The sequence below is a fragment of a genome, unplaced genomic scaffold (assembly GCF_019419815.1).
Source record: "Pyrus x bretschneideri cultivar Hongxiangsu unplaced genomic scaffold, Pyrus_bretschneideri_v1 Contig24, whole genome shotgun sequence".
NCBI classification, from domain to species: domain Eukaryota; kingdom Viridiplantae; phylum Streptophyta; class Magnoliopsida; order Rosales; family Rosaceae; genus Pyrus; species Pyrus x bretschneideri.
The window spans coordinates 1,142,077-1,161,660 of NW_025999546.1; the positions used below are offsets into that span (position 1 = coordinate 1,142,077).

Genomic DNA, 19,584 nt, shown 5'->3' on the forward strand with positions numbered 1-19,584 from the left:
TTTAACTGAGAAAAATGTTTAAAAACTCTACTTGTACAGCTAATAAGCACTCATTTATGTTAAAAATACGCGTGATGCGGTCTTTTGAACATTACTTTCAATAAAACTATATATAAAATGAAAAACTGCATAATGACCATGTGGGTCATGTGATGATTATCAACATTTAGAGATGGATGATTTAATTTATCTAATATGTTTAACTGAGAAAAATGTTTAAAAACTCTACTTGTACAGCTAATAAGCACTCATTTATGTTAAAAATACGCATGATGCGGTCTTTTGAACATTACTTTCAATAAAACTATATATAAAATGAAAAACTGCATAATGACCATGTGGGTCATGTGATGATTATCAACATTTAGAGATGGATGATTTAATTTATCTAATATGTTTTACGAGTTGATTATTAAGGATTAGAGACTTAGTTAACCTCCCTATATTTGATTAATTAAGTAGCATTGCATTTACTTTGGACAAAAAATAAATAAATAAAAAGAAGGGGCGTTTTAAGATTGGCGCCTCGTTTTTTTTCTTTTTTTTAGACTAAACATACACTTCTTTTGAAAATTTGATCAAACATTTTCCTAAAATTTTGGTAATTAATTTCACTTTTTCACCTAAGTTTATTTTGTTTAGAATTTTAGTTTTTCACGACTTTTCCTAGACATTTCTTCTTTTTTTTTTCTTCTTTTCCTCTTATCCCTATATTTATGCATTTATTATCCATCTCTATGCATTTTTGTTATTGTTTGTTATAATTTTACTTTTTTTTTTGTGAATATAGTAGAATATTTATAAATAAAAAAATTGTCAGATTTTATTATTTAGAAGAACCAACACATAATAAAGATTTGTTTGATTATATAGCTACATCTAGTTACCTATAATATGGACACATTTAGTTTTATAGTGGATTTAATTTTTTGTATTTCTCGGTACATTTGGAATGTAAATATACCAAAAGAGTTATTAGATAGAGATATTTGGCTTTGTGGTACATTTGTGATTTTTTTGTTCATTTGGTACATTTGGAATTTAAACATACCAAAAGGGTTACCTGACAATGGGCACATGACACACCCCGACCCAGAAAGTCCACTTAGACCTTGAATCGAGCTGTGCTGGCCGACACCTGGAAGGTGACGAAGCCATAAAATGTGATAGTGTATAAAAAGTGAATAAATTTGAATCTAAAAGTGTCTAAATACCAGAGTGCGCTACGAGTGGGAGCGAACCCATTTCACACGCGATGTTAGAGCATAAGTAAGGTACGGTAGTGTGGGTAAGAATCATACCCTTAAAAGTAGCCACCAATACTAAGATTAGCTATATATCCTCGTCGATACGAACTCAGCAGTTAAAACCTGAAGGGGTACAAAACAAAAAGTGTGAGTAAGCTGTAAAACCAAGTTTCCCAAAACTATTACCTTTCAAATAGTAATAACCCATCATTGTAATTCCCTTATCGTTTTCTATAGGACAGTACAACATATATACATATATCCAAACCATACTCAGAAATGACCAAAACCACGGCTTGCCATCAACTCCACCATGCATTAATAAGTAGGCCAAATGAACTTAAGCAATACAAAATGATATGTCAATCAGAGTCATCTAAAATGACATGTACAACTAATCCATATCTCATCAATCATGGCTAGCATATAAGTCGGAGTCAACTATAGTGACTTGTACGACTTATCCATATCTCATCAATCATGGCTAGCATATAAGTCGGAGTCACCTATAGTGACTTGTACGACTTATCCATATCTAATCAATCATGGCTATCATATAAGTCGGAGTCACCATCATATAAGTCGGAGTCACCTACAGTGACCTGTACGATTTATCCATATCTCATCAATCATGGCTAGCATATAAGTCGGAGTTACCTATAGTGACCTGTACGACTTATCCATATCTCATCAATCATGGCTAACCAATAGCTCAATAAGTATACCTGCACACGAGTCGGAACCACCTAAAGTGGTCTGTACGACAGGACTGTGCACCTACCTTGGATCCAAGGTGAGTGTAAGGTGCGGGAGGTGAACATCACGTGAAGGACTGTGCCCTGGCCACGGGCGGGAGCACTAACACCGGGGTGCAGGTTTATGAGCTATATTATATCTCAACACAATTATACTCACTAACATCACTAACATCAACATGTACTCACCTGAGACTTACCTGGGCGTCCGCGGCGTCATATAGCACTTCAAAGCATTCACAATTGTCAGGTCAAGGTAATATCCATATGAATATGCCATGATGCAATCTAATACTCAACCATATTGTAGCATTTTCAATTATAAACAATACGGTGTGAAATGTACAATCAATAACGCCCTACTCCCGAACTACTTATTTTCAGGGATAATTATCCATGACAACCCAATTAACACTAATTAACTACCTAATTCACAAAACTAAAACTTGCCTTTACCAATTTCCTTCGCATTACTCAATTTCCCAAATAAGGCTTTTGTCTCAAATATATTATGGCTGCATCTAACGTCTCGTTAGACTGCCTACGTACCCTAAACAGGGATCAAGCCATTCGTAGTTCATATAGTACTCCAAGCATTCACAAGAATTATATATGAAAGTAATATACCTAATCAATTTAAAAGTGTCGATAGAACTCTTAATAATATGTACGATAAAAAGGAAAAGATGCACTCACCGGGAGTCCACGCTATGATTCTCTAGTGCACGCATCGAGGCGTCCTGAATGATTGGTCCTTATGACCAATTATCAAATCACATCTCATAATTCTTATCCGTAGAATACGTAATTCACATAAATCACAACCTCAAGGGCATTCTAAAATAGTTTGAGACCCATTGACCACATGTCAACAGTCGATCAAAGATCAACGGTAGGGTCTACAACCCTGTATAACTCGACCCGGAAGATCCGCATATCAGATTTCCAAGCAATCAAAATTCGTTATTTTAAATGGAGTTGCACAGATAATTCAGGTGATTGTAGAGAGATGTCTCAAAATAATCTGAAAGATTTAAGAATACTCATGTGGTGGAATTAATTTTTTCAGTTCAAATTGAGACAATTGTGATGTTGAAGGTTGGTAATGGACAAACGGGAAAAGGAGGAGAGGCCGATGGGCACGTCGACGACTCAACGCACAATAAAGAGAAAGATCGGTTGTGTTCAATTCCAATCAATTTTTGTTAAAATTGAGATTTTCTTAAAGTTCCTAGCTTTATATGTAACTTTCTGACAAAACTTGAGCGAAGATTGATATGAAAGCAAATTTTCACCGTCTCTTCCTTTAACAAAAATGCACTTGTAAAATAATAATGCATAAGATTAAGGTCAAATGTTTCTCGCACTCACGATGAATGAGAGGGATTTTGGTCAAAGAATCTCCGATGCCAAAGTTAAAATTCGGAAATGAATGTATTTAGGAGTTCATGGGTAGCAAATGACTTAGTATTTTAGTGGGATGCGAGGGGTATTTATAGGAGGGTGTCCAGCACTTTGGGTGGAGAGTGGCCAGCCATATATGGTGGTAATTGGAGAACAATTGCAAGATATTATGTGAAATAATATCTTGCAATTAACATGGCAATTATTCCTAAGGGATGAAGAGTTGATTGCTGCTTATAATCAAGTAATTCACTTCCAGAAGATCGCTGATAAGCTTGAACCCCAAGTGTTGAAACTCCAAGGTGTGTTGAAGATCAACGAAAGTCTTAAGAAGGAAGTGGATGAGTTGCAGCGCATCCGTGTTTGTCTACGCGGGGCTATGCTTGTTCAGGGTCAAGCTGATTTTAGTTTAACTTTGTCTCTTGTGCTCTCGATCACAAAAATACCAAGCGTTTTAGAGACGTCCACTCAGGTATGGTCATCAATGCATATGCATTAGCACACCCCCGAGTGCATTAGAATATGGTTTTCAGTTTTGGGTGCTGCATGCATTAAAAGTTTGTGTGGTTTTGGTTATTGTTGTCGCTGAGCATGAGTGGTTTTCTGTAGCTGCTGAGATTTATATTGTAAGCAGAATTCATATAGCAGCTTTCATATACGGCACATGGTAGTCGGCAGTACTGCATTTAGAAAGAGAAAGTTATATTTTCTTCACTGTTTATTCAAAACTTATATGTTGCATGCTCTAGGTTTTAAAGTGAGTTGGCATAGAGTTTTTATTTGAGAAAAATCAATTTTGTGTCCATGTGTTTTCAAAGAGAATATTTTAGATTTTAATCACTGATTTTTCATTGTGTTTCAATTGGAAATTAATTATGAAAATGTGCCTTGTGATTTTCGTAATTGGTTGATTTTAAAAAATTATTACATTTTGCATGATCGCGTTAGTATCTTGCAAAGTTTGAGGAGACAGTGATTGACAACTGCATTAGTGTCGTGTCACTTCCACTTGAAGGCTGAAGAGAGATCGGGTAGCAAAGCGTAGTGAAAAAATTGTCTACTAGTATGTGGGTCTAGTTGATGAGTTTTGTAAGTCTTTCTATACTCATTTCTCTTAATGTTTGTTTTGGCTTAAGAGTCTGAAGATTTTCTCAATGGTGAGTTTTACCCCGTTAAATCCTACATCATGTGTACACATGTTATTTGTCTTTTTAATTGCAAATGTGTAGGATAAACTTCCACTTATTTTCTTGTAGTGAACTCTACATTAGACATTCATCAACATATAGAGTCCACGACAGAGGACTTTGCAACTATATTATTCAGTGCATTGTTTAATTTGTAAAGCTCTCATTTATCCTAATAATAAAATATAATCTGTACGAGACATTAAAAAAATGAAAGTGTTTTTCAACATTTTGGATGTCATGTATGGCCATATCCTTTATTTCCACCATCCTTATCAACCGGATGGGTAGATATGTCTTTATCTTACAAACCCATAATGTGGCAATCGTCTATTGGAAGGGTAAAGTATGTTTTGAAATCGTGGTAAATATTGATTGAGTAATGACGCCTTTAAAAGTAAAATTTGGTTATATGAAAGAATCTCTTATAAAATAAAGTAACAAATAATCAACAAAAGTAACAGTACACAAAGTTGGACCTTTCCCAACCTTGAAATGAAATAGGAAAGTAGACCAAGTTGCTATTATTCATCTACTCTTTTTTTTTCTTTTTTTTTTTGAACAAACGATATTATTTACACAGTTACATTAAGGAAAGGGAATGGGCTAAGCCTCACAATGGGCTAGTAATAATATGGTTCAAATTCGCATTTAGCTAGAATCAAACTTAAGACCTCTCACTTACAAGTGAAGATGAATACTATTAGACTGTAGTATTAAATGACATTATTCATCCACTTTTAAATAATGAATAATCAAGAAAAACATTGCACGGGGTCCCTCTCTCGTCATTGGAATTGTATCCTCTCCTGAGCTTGGGCTCAGGAACCTCCTAACCAACACACAAAGGCCGTTGGATTTAGATCCAACAACTATAATTATTACAACTTTTAAAAGGTCCCCTGTTTGTAGTCGTTGGATCAAAATTCAACAACCCTTGTGTGTTGGTCAAGAGGCTCACTCAGGAGAGGATCCAATTTCCTCGTCACTTACCACTAGTGGCCATCACTTCCCTGAGCAAAAGACATCTTTCCAATTGCTTGACCAAAACAAGCATTGCCTTGGTTGTCTGTCCATCAATAGCAGGTCCACATCTCAACCCAAATATAATGACGTCAAAGGAGAGGGGAAAATGAGAAGGAAACTCCGGATGGTAGAGAAAAGGAAAAGAAGAAAAGGAGAAAAGGAAAAGGGAAAAGTAGAAAAGGAAGGAGGAAAATGAGAGAAAATTTCGGAGAATAGAGAAAAGGAGAAGGGAAAAGAAGAAAAGAAGGGAAAAGAAGAAAAGCGGAAAAGAAAAAGGGAAAAGTAGAAAAGGAAGGAGGAAAATGAGAGGAAATTTTGGAGAATAGAGAAAAGCAGAAAAGAAGGGAAAAGAAGAAAAGCAGAACATAAGGGAAAAGGGGAAGGAAGCTTAGGAGAGTAGAGGAAGAGAGGGAAAAGCATAAAAACAAAAAATAAAAAAGGAAAATCGTCTTCATCATTATGTCTACTAACGGAAAAGTGCAAAATGCTCCCAACTTCCCCTGTTTCTTACATTGTAAATTGTATTTCGTATAATGAGAAATCAATATTCTTATCATGTGAACGTAGACACAACTTGCTAAATCTCGTAACCATATGACAAATCTATAACTACATAACAATTCAATCAACCACTTTAAGTTCAACCATACATGTACCTAGATTCAAGTTTTTCTAAACTTTCCTTATGAAACTACCTGAACATTAAAAGTGCCACATTATTATACGGTTCTATCAAGTTTTAATTTTTGTCTAATTTCCTCATCATCTTTAGGACAATCAATCTTGTAGTTGAATATATAAACCTTCGAGATGGTGATATTGGAAACACTAGTTGATGAGTTGATTGGTAGAAATGGCTCCAACAATTCAAGGACGAGAAATAAATATGGAGCAACGATCAAAGTGTGTTGTATTTTATCACAAAAAATCTTTGTGCAACTAGAAGTGCATTTTATCACAAAAAGGTGAGCAACGATCAAAATAATCGTGATTTAGAAAATCACATGTAACACAAGAAGTAAAATTTTCTTTTTCATTTCATCTCTACAACTAGTGGCCGACCATGACTTAAAGAAACACTTTTTGGGTTAGTGCATTGGAACGACCCATTTTATAATTGTTTGTTAATTTTCCTGGAAGTAGATAAGAATGACCTAATTAAATATCTACCCTGCACACAGACATTTGCATTGCACCTAACAAAGACCAGGTTTTTTGTTTGTCCACCGAACCTCATCAATGGCTCTTGTGAGAACAACTCAAGGAACATCCTCTAATTCCAACACTCGTCTTAAAGTAATGAATTTAGGTTAATTTTTTTTTCTTCTTAAAGTAACTTTTTTAAAAGAAAAAATTATGTAAACTATCATAATTAACATTTTAACTTAAAAATATTTAGATTCTGACAAATATTAAAAAATCGCAAACCGACACCATGAAACTCGTTAAACATTATGAAAAAAAAATATGAAACACATAAGAGATTTTTTTTTTAATTACTTTAGTCGTTAGATTTAAATTTGGACGGTTAATTTTTTTTTTTAACTGTTGAATTTCATCAAATTAGATCTTAACCGTTAAATTTAATGAATTTATAAATATAAAACTAAATAAAATACACATATATAATGGGTCAGCCCCACTAATCTTGGGCTAAATTTGACTTTTTTTTAGTTTTTAGTATTTAGCCTACACATTTAGCATGGATTAGGTTGGGTTTGGGAGGAGTAAAACCTAAAAAATAGCATTTAGCCCAGGTTGGATTTGGTCTTAGTGGCCGGCAAAAGAATTCAAAGGAATCTTCATTGAATTTATGTTTTATGTTTTTGCCTTAAACGATACGTAATATGGTTGGTTGTGTAGGACATGGACTAAATCCAATTAGCTTCCATATACCTGCCGGCTGCCGTACACAAGAAACAAAAAACTTGGTATTTAAAGGGTTGATGGATCATAATCCGTGTTATAAATCGTAAATTACTAGTTGGTGGGTTAACGATTGGTAGAAATGGCTCCAACATTTCAAGGACAAGAAATCAATATAGAACAACTATCAAAGCGTGTTGTATTTTATCACAAAAAGAACTGAATGCAATTAAAAATGTATTTTATCGTAAAAAGAGCAAGCAACCATCAATATAAATTGTAATTTATAAAATCACATATAAAACAAGAAGTACTCTTTATTTTTTCTTTTCATCTCTACCACTGGTGGCCGACCATGACTTAAAGAAACGCTTTTTGGGTCAATGCTTGTGGCCATTCCTGGAAGTGGATAGGAATGACCCTATTAAATATTTCCCCTACACAGAGACATTTGCAATGCACCTAGCAAAGAGCTGTTTGTCCATCGATCCACATCAATGGCTCTTGTGAGAACATCTCAAGGAACCTCCTCTGATTCCAACACTATTCGGGGTTATCGCTACGACGTGTTCTTGAGCTTCAGAGGCGAAGACACTCGCAAGACTTTTACCGACCACCTCTACACAGCCTTGAACAACGCAGGATTTCTCACGTTCCGAGACGACAATGAACTTGAGAGAGGAGAAGATATAAAGCCAGGACTGCAGAAAGCGATCCAGCTGTCACGAACTTCTGTTGTCGTGTTTTCGAAAGATTACGCATCATCCAGATGGTGCCTCGATGAGCTTGTGGTGATCCTTGAACACAAGAGGACTTCAATTGATCATGTAGTTTTACCAGTCTTCTACGATGTCGATCCGTCCCACTTGAGGAAGCAGACGGGAAGTATTGAAAAAGCATTTGCTGAACACCAGAGAACTCAGTCGTCGAAAAAGGTGAAGGGATGGAGAGAGGCACTTGCAGAGGTTGCAAATCTAGCAGGCATGGTCTTAGCTGATGGGTAACTTTCATTTTCTCCGTTTCTCTTCTCTTTCTTCAGTCAATTTGATAATATGATTTGTAGGTACTAGACTTAGCATCCATGTTGTATTTTTTATGTTCGTGTCGTTTTCTTGACATACCCTTTATTTTAATCGTGTGTTATGTAACACTTGTTAAAGTAAATTAGTAATTTGATCCGATCCTGAACCGTACAATATTACCAAGTAATATCACCCGGCCCCACCACTCCCCATTAAAAAGTATATATTTAAATCATTATTTATTCATTAGAAAACTTTATTTTAATCCTTAAAAAAGATGAGTTTTAGATTATAACCTTGCGTAAGATTAAAAACCAATTATAGTCTCTATTACATTTAATCATCTCATTTATTAGTTATATTTTGATGTTTATTTATCTTTTTATTCCTATTTTAATGTATTAATTACATTTAAATTTAATCTTTATTTCATTTATCATAATATTTTAATGTCTATATTTAGGTAACTAATTTTTTTTTATAATATATAGTCCGATAAATATTTGTATGTTCTTCATTTAGGTACATTAATATATTTGAATATTTTGGTATATCCATCAATACAAACATATAGGTATATTAATTCATTAATACAAACATATACATGCAATTCGGTACATACATTTTGGTACACACATTTGATTTTTTTTTTTTTTTTAGTACAACGATATATTTTACATTAAGGAGAGGGGGTTCGGCTAAGCTACACAATGGATAACTTAATTTGGTACCGAATTCGTCATCCATGAGATTCGAACCTAATACCTCTCATTTGGATATTGACTTTCATGTACATTAATTCAATATACTATATTTCGGTACATACATTTCGGTACATACATTTAGGTATTGACATTTAGGTACATTAATTCAATTAATACATTTCGGTATGTATATTTTGGTACGTACATTTCGGTACATATATTTAGGTACGTATATTTCGGTACGTACATATCGGTACGTATATTTCAGTACGTACATATCAGTACATAGATTTCGGTATTGATATTTAGGTACATTAATTCAATATAATACATTTCGGTATATACATTTAGGTTCATTATAATATATTTCGGTACAATCATGTAGGTACAAAAAAGTCAATTATATACATTTCGGCAAAGTATAATCATGTATTTATATATTTTGTATCACAAATTTCTTTTAATATTTTCTCATTTATGTTCATTTATAATTAAAGAACTAAATATGTGCATATTAATAAAATTAAAATTCATTGTGGAGAGATTAAATAAAAATACACATTAAATAACAAAAATTCAATATAAATTTTGATAAAAGTACACTTCAAGGGATTAAATTGAATATGTAATCTAGTACTAGTTGTTTTTTTTTTTTTTTTTTTAATTTTAATCTTTTGCAATGACTAATATTCAAAAACCCCTTTATTCATCCAATACTTCGGTGAGACATGATGTCACATCCCAATATTTACAACCTTCTGCTGAAGCTCGCATTAATTCTACTTTAAGTCATGTTATACTTACAAAAGTACTTGATTAGAACTTCAATAGTAATATTACATTGCATAAACTTGCTTTTTTTCTTAACATACGATAATGTGAAACTTCAAAAATATTCAACAGCCACATCATGTAGAAAAATTTACAGCCCAAAAGAAACAAATTTACCAAAACTAACATATCAAACACTAGAGAGAAAACATCTACCAATTTCCAATTGAAGAAAAATAACTAGTCACATTAAGATGGTTTATTGCACACGACATGTTTGATTCATCTTTCATTTTATTTGCAAATTCTTAGGTACGAGTCAAAGTTTATCAAAGATATTGTTAAAGTGATTCGTGATAAGCTAAGTCGCACACACTTGAGCGTTGAATCAAAACTGGTAGGAATCCATTCTCGAGTCGAACACATCAATTTATGGTTACAAGATCCATCACATGATGTTGGTGTACTTGTTGTTTATGGGCTGCCTGGAATAGGGAAGACAACCATTGCAAAATGTGTTTACAATTCAAACTTTGAAAGTTTTGAAGGAAGCAGCTATGTTGAAAGTATCAGAGAAACTGCAAGTCATCCAGACGGCTTAGTTCAAATACAAAAGCAAATTCTTTGTGATATTTTAAATGGGAAAAAAGAGAAAATACACAATGTCAGTGAGGGAATAATTAAGATTGGAAGAGCCATAAGCTTGAGAAGAGTTCTTCTTGTTCTTGATGATGTGGACCATATGGACCAATTTGATGCAGTACTCAGAATGAAAGATCAGTTTTATCCTGGAAGTAAAATAATCATAACAACTAGGCGTAAAAGGTTGCTAAAGGTACATGAAGGTATTACGGTGCATGAAGTTGGACCGTTGGGTTTCGATGAATCAATGGAGCTCTTAAGCCAGCATGCTTTTGGCCAGGATCATCCCCTTGAAGGTTATGAGAAATATTCTGAGGAAGTCGTACAACACAGCGGAAGACTTCCATTAGCTCTCAAAGTTTTGGGTTCTTCTCTTTTCGGGGTACCTAAGCGTGTATGGAAAAGTACATTGGAGAAGTTAAAAGTTATTCCAAATGGTGAAATCATGAATAAATTGAGAATAAGCTACGACTCTTTACAAGATGACCATGACCAGAAATTATTCCTCCATATTGCTTGTTTCTTTATTGGAAAGGATGAAGATTACATTGTCAGAATACTAGATGGATGTGATTTCAAGACAATCTGTGGCATTCAAAATCTCAGAGATAGGTGCTTGGTGACAATTGATAGGGACAACAAGTTGTCTATGCATGACATGATTCGTGACATGGGACGAGAAATTGTTCGCCGAGAATCATATGAGCCTGAGAATCGTAGTAGATTGTGGTGCTCTCAGGATTCTTTCGAAGTATTGAGAGAAAAGAATGTAAGAAATGTTCATTGTGTGTGTGTTTTTCTTTTTCTCTTGTGCTAATTAACCAATTGTTTTTCCGATTTCTTTTATAGGGTACGCAAGCAATTGAAGGTCTTATGCTGGACATGCATGAACAGCTTACGAACAGCCCCATAAACTCAAACGAGAATGTCTTGGAAACCAATTCATTTGCAAGGATGCACAAACTGAAACTGCTCTGTCTTAGACATGTACAACTGGACGGATGTTATGCAGAACTTCCGACAAGGTTAAGATGGTTGTGCTGGCTCGAATTTCCTTTGGATTCAATTCCTGTTGATTTTTCTTTGAAGAAATTGGTAGTACTTGAAATGCAATATAGCAACTTGAGACAACTCTGCAAAAAAGCAAACGTATGTTACCCTACGCTTTTCAATCTGTTTTCCTTCTTTCTTTAGGTTTTAATTCTTTAATTAATTTCATATGTTGGAATCAACTCCTAGTTATTTTTTTGTTTTTTATTTTTATTTGTTTCCAGTTTTTTCCTTCGTTGAAGATCCTTGACGTCAGCCATTCCCATGGCCTTACTGAAATCATTGACTTCTCACTTTGCCCCAAACTAGAGGAATTGATTCTTGTGGATTGCACCAGCCTGATTGATGTTCATGAATCCATTGGAAACCTGGAGAGACTCGTGTACTTGAATATGAGGGATTGCAAGAATCTTAGGATGCTTCCGAAGAACATGTGCATGCTTAAATCACTTGAAACACTCATTTTATCTGGTTGCTCAAATCTTGATGAGTTTCCAGTGGAGATGATGAAGGAGATGGAGTCTCTAGAGGTTCTTGCAACAGATGGAATTCCATTAAGGCCAGAAAGAAGTTCAACTATCTTGAGTTTTTTTCCATGCTCTTTAGTAAAGTTAAGCCTGAAGGGGTGCAATCTTTCTGATGATGTCTTTCCTACGCATTTAAGTAATCTATCCTACTTGCGAAGCCTACATTTGGATGAGAATCCAATTTGCAGTCTGCCAGTTTTCATCAAAGGTTTGAGAAGGCTCGATTATCTATCTTTCCAGGATTGTAATAGGCTCGAATCGCTTGTGGGGTTGCCAAAAGTGCACCAATATACAAGTATAGAAGGATGCATATCATTAAGAAAAATAAAATATCTTCCCAATGAGCAACGGTCTAGATGGTACCATGTGAGTGACAACGACAATCTAGTTGAGTGGGAGAATACATACAAGATAGAGCCTATTGATAGAGTTGATGTGGAAATAATCAAACTTTTGGGCTTGTGTAACTTGGAATCCATGCCAACTGTTCGAATGCGTCATCCATACACACGCTGGGGTCCAAAAGAGGTCCCGGTCCAGGTGCGCCTCTCTTTCTCTCTCTCGTAAGTCTTAAATATATAATGGGAAAGAAATGACTGAGTAATGTTGTGATGATTATGGCAAATACATAGGGACTGTATCAATATGGTATATTCAGCACATTTTTTGCTGGGAATGAGGTTCCAGGCCGGTTCAGTTATAAAAGTACCAAGTCCTCCATATCTTTTATATTCCCTTTACTACTTGCTAGTCACAGAATTCGAGGCTTGAACATCTTTGCTACCTATGCAAACGAGGGGAATTATAATGATCTATCGCCCATATATCAACCAATACTGACTAAAGTGAGTAACAAGAGCAAGGGTCTGAAGTGGATCTATCGCCCAGATTTCTATGGAATTCCAGGAGAGGGAGAAGATATGATATGGTTGAGCCATTGGAAGATGGAGAACGAAACAATATTACAATGTGGAGATCAAGTGGTGGTTTCTGTAGTGGCCGATGAGTTGATTATAAAGGAGTTTGGTGTCGAGCTTGTGCAAGAACACCAGAATAATATAATGATAAGTACCCAACACAACACCAAATCAGATCCTAATTATCCATGTGTCATCGGTGGAGATTTGTCCATGTGGGAGCATATACCAGGAATATACTTCCTTGGTTACTGTAATGAATATGTTGAACAGACTACGAAATCTCCGCAGGGAATTTTAAATCGCCTCATCATGGACGCTGATGAAGAAGACACAGGTATGCTATGTTGTTGTATTGGAATGAATTATACTCCATCCAAACACTTCCAAGTCCGTCTGTATTCAATTCAAAAACATAAATTTTATGTTATTTGTATGTTTTTCAGACAAAGAAGAAGTGCAAGAGAAGGAACCTAATTACACAATTGGAAGGACGAGGTATGCCAGTAGCAATTGCAGCCTCAGAGACTGGAAGGTGCTCCTCACAGCGTCCGGCTTATTTTTCACGCTTGCCCTAGTAGTTTGGTCCTCCATCTCCCAGAAAAAGAAGCGACAGTAGTCCATAAGCGATCCATGAGTTTGTAATTTTTCTTGATACAGACATCTTTGGATTCCCTCCTTGTTTTCAAGATGTTGTCCGCCTTCAAAATTTCGGGTTCACAGCTAAGCGCTTAACCGCTTGAGATATAGAAACCCCTAGCAATTAGATATCGAAGTTCAAATATGTTCCACATCATCAGATATTGCATAGCTCAAATGTGTTCAACAGCATCAAATACTGATACATCCAGCATTAGCGAAGCTATTTCGGCACCGTGGAAAGCAAAACCATCCTATTTGCTTATAAATGTCAAAGTTACATATCTTAATTGTCATTTACAACAAAATCATGCTTCTTAAAGACTCAACTCCCATTGAAATATTGTGTAAATAAGTATAACAGATACAAGATTGAATAATATATCAAACAAATAAACAGCAGACAATTGCATCACTACTACACTACGGAGCTGGTTTCTGCTTCTTCAACCTGAATTATTAGGGTCAGGAAGCATTAGGAGGAACATCTGTCTCTACAAGCTGAGATTCCTAGCCCACTACAAGCTGCTGAGACAATGCAGTGTCGTTGACTTCAATAGACGCAGATACAGATTGTTTGAATGAAACTTCCCTCATGACGCAGATACAGACGAGTCCAAATTGTTGGAAAATCATTAAAGTTAATGGCGCATGAAGAGTACTGAAACACTCACAGCCCTCGCACACTGGTTGCATGATTTATTCTTATAGCAATAAAAGGCACAAATTCGTCAAGTCACATCAGGGCCATCCAAAAAGAAAATTGAAGCAAACACCACAAACAACCCAAAATTTGCTCAAACGCAATATCAAATTAATTATAAACAGCATCCATCCCAAACAATGAATTTGTACCTCATTTGGGAGTTAAAATAGCACATGGAAAAATTGTAAATTCCATGGGACATTTAATTCCAATGAATGTATAAATGGGTCCTCAGATTAGTATAGAATTATACTTGACCACAATTATATGCAATCAGTACCTTTCCCTTTGCAGTGTTCTCCCCCACAGGAACCTGCACATCAATAACTCGTGTTTAAATTACTAAATGTTAAAAACCAATCTTGTTATGATGTTAAAAATATGAAGCACAAATGTATCTGAGCATGCGCGTGAGACCTTGGGAACTCTGAAATTTTCATTTTTTCAATTTAGATTTAAGAGTTAATGTCTTACAGTGCCAAATACAGCAACTGCTAATTTCCACATCTGCATCTGCCCAACCATTCTGCTTGGGTCTTTTATATAAGAAGCAACTTGTTAACAAGTTAGTCATAGGGAAAGGCATGTTTACAAGTTCAATTATAGAACCAGACCTGATTAAAAGCATGCGGCTCGCTTTTAATATCAGCAGCGCCTGTGGCCACCTCCGTCTTCCTCTGCCATTTGTCTATCAATTTGTTTCTGAAAGTATGTATTCTACAAGATACAACGTGATAGGCCTTAGTTAGACCAAGTAACCCACATGGTAATGCACATACTAATGAAAAGTTGAACATAGTAGAATAAATTCCTAAAATTCATGCAAGAAAAGTTATTGGAGCATGAAAGAATTTATACAGAACTACCCAAGAGTATACTTAAAATAAACATACGGCAACATAGATTTTTACAAGTATAATGTACAAATGAATTTCATGGTTCTCTGCCGGCCCCTTTAGATAACAAACTAATTTAATTTAGTACCTAATGGAATTTAAAGGTCAGAAAGCAATCGTCTAGTATATTTCATATTGAACAGTTGAGACAAACTTAATAACATAATAGCCTGATGTATTAACTGATAAGAACTAATTATTGAAATATAACAAAAGTTATACACTAAGGTATTGAAATACAGCAATAATAGTAAGGTACTTGAATCCACCATTTACAAGAATTTTAAACAATACAACAACAACAAAGCCTTTTCCCACTAAGTGGGGTCGGCTATATGAATCCTGAAACGCCATTGCGCTCGGTCATGTGTCACTTCTTCCAACAAGAAGTTTAAACAATAAAACAACAAAATTCCAAAGTTCTTCTTGCTACTCCAAATGGATCGGCGAAGTATGGCATGAACAATAATGTTAAACAATATTTCAGTTTTATAGATAGGCTTCAATATAACGAGAGCATATCTAGATGGTAGAATATGATTCTTCTTTTCAGAATATCCAAATTATGATCTGAGTACCTCGACAGCAACTAAGAAATCCGTGACCAATCCTCATCACCATCACCATCACCATCAATGTTCTTAGATGACTGTGACTTCTTAGATTGTCCAGATTTACCTACAGAACAGGATATGTATTAGGAGAAGCAATACATGAACATATGCAGTATGAAGTTAATGAAAACGCAAACAGTACACACTAGGACAGCCAATTAGACCATGGTAGCCCAAAAGCCTTTTTTTTTTGCTTAATCAGGCTAAGGCTTATATGAGATCAAGCGGGAAAGATTTGTGCTGACATCCTTGGCAGATTTCAAATCTGGCTTCATCTTCGCTATCCTCAGATCAGAAAACAAGACTCAACTGATTTACCTTCTAGAGTGGTTATTTAATTGATGTTTCCTTGAAAGCTGTAATCAAAATCACAAAGTGTCTACGTTTTATTGATCTACTCTGAACTTCCCACCTAATACGCGTAAACCATCACATATTTGGATTGGCTTGTTTTCAATAACCTAATCATTAAAATTCTAAATAAGAAAAACTTCCAACTATTTCTAAAAAAGAACATTTCAGACTCCAGTTAATTTAGGCAGGACTGAGGAGATAAAGATGAGTATTTTCTTCCTTGACCAACCAAATAATGGAAGAGAAGGAATTTCTCCCCTTCGTTTTCCCCTCCTTGCAGACTACACAAGCCATTCAGAAAGGAAGAAATCTCATTCGTGCATTGTCAACTCAATAGCAATCCACTTATTTAATTCCTCTTGTAGCCATATCTTCTAACCCAACCCAACCCAAATTATATGCAGTTTATTTAACAATGCAATCAATTTCCAAGAATAAGGTCCAAATATGTGACCCTTAATCCTGGATGTCTATATTTCTATCGAATGGAACAATTTGCAATAACACTATGTTTGCTAGTACTTAACATAAATACTTACACCAACAACAACAACAACAAAAGATTGGCACAAAAAGCATAGGTCCGTAAAACACGTAGTACTTACCACATGCAATGAATGACACCCTCAGAAGCTGATGCTTCTAGGTTATCATATACGTAACTGCAAACTTGGTTTCTTCAAGGAGAGTGAAGCGAAGCCCCTCCTCGAAAGAGGGACAAGCGGAATGGCTTCAGTATCGGTAAAGAAAGAAAGAAAAGGTAAGAAAAATACCTCATCCGAAACATATAGGCAATAGTTATACTAAAACAGCAATTAATTGAAACCATTGAAGGGGAAAAAAAAGCAAAGGTGGATAAAAACTTAGAATTCAACAAAGATTGTGTTCCCAACCTAAATACATTATAAACTTAACAATTAAACTGCAAAATTAACAACAATTAAACAAACTAACAAACTGAAAACCCACAAAAAAAAAAAAAGGGATGAATCCCCAAAATGAGAGAGAATGAAACAAATAAGGGAGTAAACAGAGGGAGAGGGATGAATACCCCAAAACCTGACCTAACGTACTAAAAAATTCAAAAATCTAAGCTAACAGTAAAGAATCCAATTTAAAAAATGAACTTATCTTTGGAAATCCAGGCAAGCAGCACAAGATCCGGCACACACCACCCTCAGTTGCCTCTGTTCATGACCCCTACCCCTCTCCCTGAAATCCTGACGACCCATATGGTTTTCTCTGACCATCCTCACTCTCCCACTTGTGAAATCCATCTGCAGAAACAGCGCTGAGACCCCTACCCCTACCCCTCGCTCACTTTCCATCTCTCTCTCTCTCTCTCTCTCTCTCTCTCTCTCTCTCCATACAAATCTATACAAACCCACCTTCTAGCAAAACAAAGTTCATTATCTACATAGATTTCAAATTTCAATTCAATAGATTACGTAAAATACTCCAAACCAAAATCGGATAGCATTCATAAGGTAAAACTACTTACTTCATGAGAATGTCATAGTTCTCGGGATCCAAAGAAGAAAACATTACATCCACATCTTTAATAGCCATGATAGCTCTATCCACGATTATCCAATTTGCAGACTGCAAAACTCAAAAAATAAAAAAAATCTCATCACTTTCTTTTCATTCCACACCAAACAGGACACTTAAGATTATAATTAAACACGGGAACAATTCCGATTGGTACCGAAGAAAACCACTGGAAAAACAATAAGAAAAGAAAGTTCTAAACTTGCAATTCAATTTTCTATTCCACCGATTGATTTTCTCGGCAACCAAACAGAAGATTAGCAAAAGAGAAAAGACAAACCTTGCAGCGCTCGTCTTTGGTGTTGAGAGGCGAGCCTTCAAGAGCAGTTTTTAGAGCTTCAACTGTCTTCTACCTATATGAAAAACGGATCAAACAGTTAAGGTTTTTGGGGAATTACCAAATCATTAAGGGGTTCTACAGAAAATTGAATGTACAAAGGGGAAAGGATTTGGAGTGATACAGTTTGAGTAAGCTCTCGATCTTTCAAGATTTTGTTCGATTCTGTTGATTATGGCCATCCCTCTCTCCCTCTCCCTCGCCCTTTCTCTTATTTGTTCCACTATTTAGCTATTCAATTTTTTTTTTTTTTAATCTCCAATAACATTGTTTATTTTAACAAATTTAAATATTTTATTATAAACAATTCAAATTCAACCCACTCTTTTTCTAGACGAATCTTATCTCTCTTTATGTTCTTCTTGCTCAAGTTCCACTTTTGAATTTTATTACTTTTTTAATATTTAGATGATGAATAGTTGCTCTGTAAATTATTTTTCTATAATATAAACTCTTTTATAGAATATGTTGGAGATGTGTCTTTTATTTATACAAATAAATAAAAATTTATAAAAAGAAAAAAAGCTTAAAAAACATATGGGAAAAATTCTTCGTAGATGTGTATCTTCAAATTTGTATGTTCGTGACTCATCTAGTTTGCATTGCTATTTTGCTAGGTGCTCAGTGAGCTCTGTGTTCCACCAAATTGCTTTTGTTTTGTTCTTCGGTCAAATGGCCTCCAAGCCCCAACAGATAAGAATCATAAGATCACCACTCCACAAAATCCCGTAAATCAAAGCAAAACACAAGGTCAATATCGTCATTCCAACCAAACGGTGATAATTAATAGCTCAAATGTACTAGGTACTTCTGAGTCTTATATGCCTACAATATATCCCGTTTTGTCGAATTTCGACGGCGGGTGTGAACACCCATGTGGGTATGGTGAGAAAAGAGGGGGTGAGAATTGGAATTCTGGGTATTTTGTGGGTAACCCTGTTGCTGCCGTGGCTCAATCTTGTCATGAAAGCAATGTTTTTTCCTGTCCAATGCAAACCCAGATCAATGTCTCCGTGCTTAACTCTGTTGCTGCCGTGCTTAACTCCTTCACGCACTCCATGTCTTCGGAGGTGCTTAACTCGAAGGTGGAGAATGTGAAGAAAAGAAAGAGTACTCATTCTCAAGGGTCTTCTTCTCCTTCAGGATTTGCATCATCACCACCAAAACCGTTGAATGAAAAAGCCTCAGTGAGTGCATTGCATTCGCGGGGGTATAGCATTGGTTCTTTCCATGAGGAGAACATGATGAGAAGAAAGAGTCATCCTCTTCCTGCTCCGTCTACATCACTAACACCCAAATATTATATGTTACATAAGGACTTGTTCGTTTCAAGACTAGCACACTTGCATGACCACCCAACCTATCTTGA

General features: G+C 35.4%; 2 protein-coding genes and 1 pseudogene across 2 annotated transcripts; 1 reads left to right on the forward strand and 2 right to left on the reverse strand.

Moving 5' to 3' along the window:
• LOC125468204 overlaps positions 1 to 18,886 on the reverse strand; it is a 61,601-nt pseudogene extending 42,715 nt beyond the window's left edge.
• Positions 7,815 to 13,902, forward strand: LOC125468098 (disease resistance protein RPV1-like). Its single transcript, XM_048586477.1, has 6 exons — positions 7,815 to 8,485; positions 10,295 to 11,393; positions 11,474 to 11,773; positions 11,899 to 12,741; positions 12,834 to 13,455; positions 13,565 to 13,902. The coding sequence occupies exons 1-6, from the start codon at positions 7,983 to 7,985 to the stop codon at positions 13,735 to 13,737; spliced, it is 3,540 nt and encodes a 1,179-aa protein (XP_048442434.1). The 5' UTR covers positions 7,815 to 7,982; the 3' UTR covers positions 13,738 to 13,902.
• LOC125478386 lies at positions 14,069 to 15,074 on the reverse strand. Its single transcript, XM_048586548.1, has 3 exons — positions 14,938 to 15,074; positions 14,744 to 14,776; positions 14,069 to 14,443 (listed from the first exon to the last, which is right to left on the reverse strand). The coding sequence occupies exons 1-3, from the start codon at positions 15,047 to 15,049 to the stop codon at positions 14,268 to 14,270; spliced, it is 321 nt and encodes a 106-aa protein (XP_048442505.1). The 5' UTR covers positions 15,050 to 15,074; the 3' UTR covers positions 14,069 to 14,267.
• Positions 18,887 to 19,584: the final 698 nt, after the last annotated feature.

Bases quoted from the DNA above. Each gene is read 5' to 3' on its own strand.
- LOC125468098 (XM_048586477.1), top strand. From the start codon at position 7,983: ATGGCTCTTGTGAGAACATCTCAAGGAACCTCCTCTGATTCCAACACT. The intron at 11,394-11,473 runs GTAAGAAATGTT...TTTCTTTTATAG, and splicing joins AAGTATTGAGAGAAAAGAAT to GGTACGCAAGCAATTGAAGG. The intron at 13,456-13,564 runs GTATGCTATGTT...TATGTTTTTCAG, and splicing joins CGCTGATGAAGAAGACACAG to ACAAAGAAGAAGTGCAAGAG.
- LOC125478386 (XM_048586548.1), bottom strand. From the start codon at position 15,049: ATGCCTTTCCCTATGACTAACTTGTTAACAAGTTGCTTCTTATATAAA. The intron at 14,777-14,937 runs GTAAGACATTAA...ATTGATGTGCAG, and splicing joins CAGTTGCTGTATTTGGCACT to GTTCCTGTGGGGGAGAACAC. The intron at 14,444-14,743 runs GTACTGATTGCA...TCATGCAACCAG, and splicing joins AGAACACTGCAAAGGGAAAG to TGTGCGAGGGCTGTGAGTGT.